The sequence below is a fragment of the Nicotiana attenuata genome, unplaced genomic scaffold (assembly GCF_001879085.1).
Source record: "Nicotiana attenuata strain UT unplaced genomic scaffold, NIATTr2, whole genome shotgun sequence".
In the NCBI taxonomy this organism is placed as follows: domain Eukaryota; kingdom Viridiplantae; phylum Streptophyta; class Magnoliopsida; order Solanales; family Solanaceae; genus Nicotiana; species Nicotiana attenuata.
This window is the reverse complement of record NW_017670992.1, coordinates 291,327-295,311: the sequence shown is the minus strand read 5'-3', so window position 1 is coordinate 295,311 and position 3,985 is coordinate 291,327. Positions and strand designations below refer to the sequence as shown.

Sequence of the window (3,985 nt, the reverse complement as noted above, 5' to 3'; positions counted from 1 at the left end):
AAAAGCTATTTTGACTTAAAAGTCACTTAAAACAGGTCCATCCAAACGGACTCTTAAGAAGAAATCAAGAAGCTAGTATCTTAGCTGACAACCATATCAATAATCAAAGTGTGAATTTAAATTAATTAATCAAGCATTAACAGAAACCTTAAATTTCGCACACAAAATTCAATTCTATATATGGTGCGAACCAAACTTTATTAGAATCCACTATCCAGTCCATTATGTTGCAAAAAATAGCTGGCAAATTCAACTATACCCAATAAAAGAAATTCCAGCCTTTAATGCAAAGTGAAATAAAAGGGTACTTCTCTACCGTTATACGTACAACTTTTAGGCAGAAAAAAATTATTTTTTCTTCTTTTAACATAGGCGGATAAATCTAAATTTCTGCACGAAATATTGAATTCTTTGACATTGTTGTATGAAAGCAAATGGTATTGTCAGATCAAGATCGAAACTTGCATTGTTTTCTTATGAATAGAGATAAACTGCTATTAAAGAAAACACGTTCTCATAATTATGTATGCATCTCAACTCTAAATGTGGCAAACGGGTAGTTGTTGAAACTATTTAATGCACATCATTAATGTAAGAGCAAGACACTGAAGTTTTACTGCAAGAAAATGCAAGTATATAAAGCCCTTTACCTCTTAATGCCATTTGCTCAAATAAGTTGTCAGAAAACAGAAAAAGGTCACGCAATTCAAAATTATTCCTTGAAGATGATAGGTCGAGGATTGAGGGTAGGGGTGTTAGCATTGCTTTGCTTTCATGTCCTTGTAGGGAGTGTGGTTCTCGCTAGAAATGTGAAAATTGAGGAAGAGAAGTTTTTGTTTAAGGGAGGAGGATTTGGTGGTGGTTTTGGCGCTGGTGGAGGTGTTGGAGGTGGATTTGGTGGTGGGGGTGGTGGAGGTTTTGGTGGTGGTGGTGGAGGTGGTATTGGTGGTGGAGCTGGTGGTGGGTTCGGAAAGGGTGGTGGAATAGGTGGTGGAATTGGGGGCGGTGCAGGAGGCGGGGGTGGTATAGGTGGAGGCATTGGTAAAGGTGGTGGTATTGGAGGAGGAGTTGGTGGTGGTGCAGGAGGCGGGGGCGGTATAGGTGGAGGCATTGGTAAAGGTGGTGGTATTGGAGGAGGAGCTGGTGGTGGTGCAGGAGGCGGTATTGGTGGAGGAGCTGGAGGTGGCAAAGGAGGAGGAATTGGTGGTGGCGTTGGTGGTGGTGCAGGAGGCGGGGGTGGTATAGGTGGAGGCATTGGTAAAGGTGGTGGTATTGGAGGAGGAGCTGGTGGTGGTGCAGGAAGCGGTATTGGTGGAGGAGCTGGAGGTGGCAAAGGAGGAGGAGTAGGTGGTGGCGCTGGTGCTGGTGGAGGATATGGAAAAGGTGGTGGCATTAGAGGAGGTGCAGGTGGAGGGAAAGGTGGCGGAGTTGGAGGTGGAGCTGGTGGTGGTGCAGGAGGCGGTATTGGTGGAGGAGCTGGAGGTGGCAAAGGAGGAGGAATTGGCGGTGGCGCTGGTGCAGGTGGAGGAAAAGGTGGCGGCGCTGGTGGTGGAGTTGGAGGGGGAGCTGGTGGAGGTGTAGGAGGAGGAATTGGCAAAGGTGGTGGAATTGGAGGAGGTATCGGAAAGGGTGGAGGTATTGGAGGTGGTGTAGGAGGAGGAATAGGAAAGGGTGGTGGCATTGGTGGAGGAGTCGGCGGTGGTGCTGGAGGTGGAATTGGAAAAGGTGGTGGCATTGGAGGTGGTATAGGCAAAGGTGGCGGCGCTGGTGGAGGAGCTGGAGGTGGAGTAGGCGGCGGAGTCGGTGGTGGTGTTGGAGGTGGAATTGGAAAAGGTGGTGGCATTGGAGGTGGTATTGGCAAAGGTGGTGGTGTTGGTGGCGGCATTGGTGGAGGAGTCGGTGGTGGTGTTGGAGGTGGGATTGGAAAAGGAGGTGGCATTGGAGGTGGTATAGGCAAAGGCGGCGGCATTGGCGGGGGAGCTGGTGGTGGTGTTGGAGGTGGTATTGGCAAAGGTGGCGGCATAGGTGGAGGAATTGGTGGTGGCGTTGGTGGAGGTGCTGGAGGAGGAATTGGCAAGGGTGGTGGCTTTGGCGGAGGAATTGGTGGTGGTGCAGGAGGAGGAGTTGGTGGAGGTGGAGGTGGCGGCATTGGTGGAGGATTTGGCAAGGGTGGCGGTATTGGTGGAGGATTTGGTGGTGGTGCAGGAGGAGGAGCTGGTGGTGGCATTGGAGGAGGTGCTGGAGGTGGATTTGGAGGCGGATTTGGTGGAGGAGGTAGTTTAGGTGGTGGAGCCGGAGGTGGTTTTGGTGGAGGAGGTGGTGGTGGAATTGGAGGATATCACTAAACATCCTCTAGTTAATGAATTAAACACAGAATTAAGCATGTATACCATTGCTATTGTCATTATATTTTCGAAATTATTATTCATGAGTATTATATGAAATGCAATCAAATTTCTTCTCCTATTTTTTAATAATCCGCTTACATGCAACATTCTCTTCCTTTATCATGCACGTACAGCCTCCACCAATGCATGAAACAGAAATACATGTCGCTTGATGTGTAAGAAACACTGGGACCAAAATAAACATTATAAAACAGAAAACTAATTAATAACATAAAATTTCAAGTAGTTCAAATTCTTAGCTAATTGGCACAATATTTCGATGTTCTCTCTTTTCTAGAAGGCAACATATTTATCATTTCATTGAGAGTATCACTACTAAGTTTAAGTGCTGTTCTTTAATGGAGTGATAGGTATAATAAACATTTATAAAAGTTAATGTGAGTTTCATTGTTCATATGTTTTTGCCCTCTATATTTCTTCGCAAAGAAAGCTAAAAACTATGAGGCTTAATTTAGAACTAGAGGGAGGGATATTACTTAAATCTCTTGCATTAATATATGACGTGACGGATATTTCAAGATTGTGAACTCATATAATGGTGCTCCAAAAAGAAGACTTTTTCATTAAAAATACAAACCAACAAAAAATAATTAATATGCACAAGTTGGATTTGACTCTAAACCGTTTCATTCTGAATATTAATTGCCTACGCAATGCACACGTCGAATTAGATCACCAACTCTCTCATCAGTCCAATAAAAAGAGGAATGAGAGTGGCCACAAACTTGGTGTACTCTTCGTCTTGTGACACTTTTCGTGTTTCAAACTGAATTTATAATCTGATGAAAGATACACGAAAAAGAATAAACCAGATTGTCTTGTCGACGGGGGCGGACGCACGTTCAATTGAAGCAGTGTCACAGCGACACCTTTTTATCGGAAATTTTACTAAATATATGTATTAATTGTTAGTAAAATTGTATTTGTAAACTAATTCTGAAAAAGATAGAATAACGTATAAACAGAAAATGTAAACGAAACAAAAGTTAATCTGAGCCCGCTGAATTCACAGTGTTTCCTTAGAGCCTGTTTGGAAAGTCACCTTAGAATTGGATTTGGGTGTAATTGGGTGCAATTACACAGTTTGGCATATTTGTTTGGCCAAGTAATTACTTGGTCAACATGGAATTGGGGGTAATTGGAGGGGCGTAATTACACTCTCCAATTCTCAAGGGGAAGGTGAGAATTGGTGGTAATTACACTGTGTAATTACAAGGTTGCTTTTTAGTTTATTTATTTTTGGTTTTATTTTAATTTATTTTCTTTATAAATTTATTTCTATTATTTTAATATTTTAATTTTATTTTTACTTTTTTATCTCTTTTTTAAATTTTAAATTATATTTTTCTTTGTACATTATTTATCTTTTATTTCTCTACCTTTACTTCTTGTGATTCAATGTACTTGCTTATATTTTACTTTTTATTTATTTTATTATTCTATTTTTTGAAATTACACCTCCTAATATTAGAAATAATGAGTCATTAACAAACTTGGCATATAATGAGTGATGCAATTAAAGTGAAATTTCGTTGTTGAATGTGGTTATAAACTTATTATGTTTTCTAATATTAAGT

At 41.6% G+C, this 3,985-nt stretch overlaps 1 protein-coding gene across 1 annotated transcript; it reads left to right on the top strand.

Moving 5' to 3' along the window:
• Positions 1-427: 427 nt before the first annotated feature.
• On the top strand, positions 428-2,466 carry LOC109245066 (glycine-rich cell wall structural protein). The gene has a single exon (XM_019412249.1). It carries the CDS (start codon positions 627-629, stop codon positions 2,343-2,345), a length of 1,719 nt encoding a protein of 572 aa, XP_019267794.1. The 5' UTR covers positions 428-626; the 3' UTR covers positions 2,346-2,466.
• Positions 2,467-3,985: the final 1,519 nt, after the last annotated feature.

Coding starts and splice junctions, on each gene's coding strand:
- LOC109245066 (XM_019412249.1), top strand. CDS start 627: ATGCAAGTATATAAAGCCCTTTACCTCTTAATGCCATTTGCTCAAATA.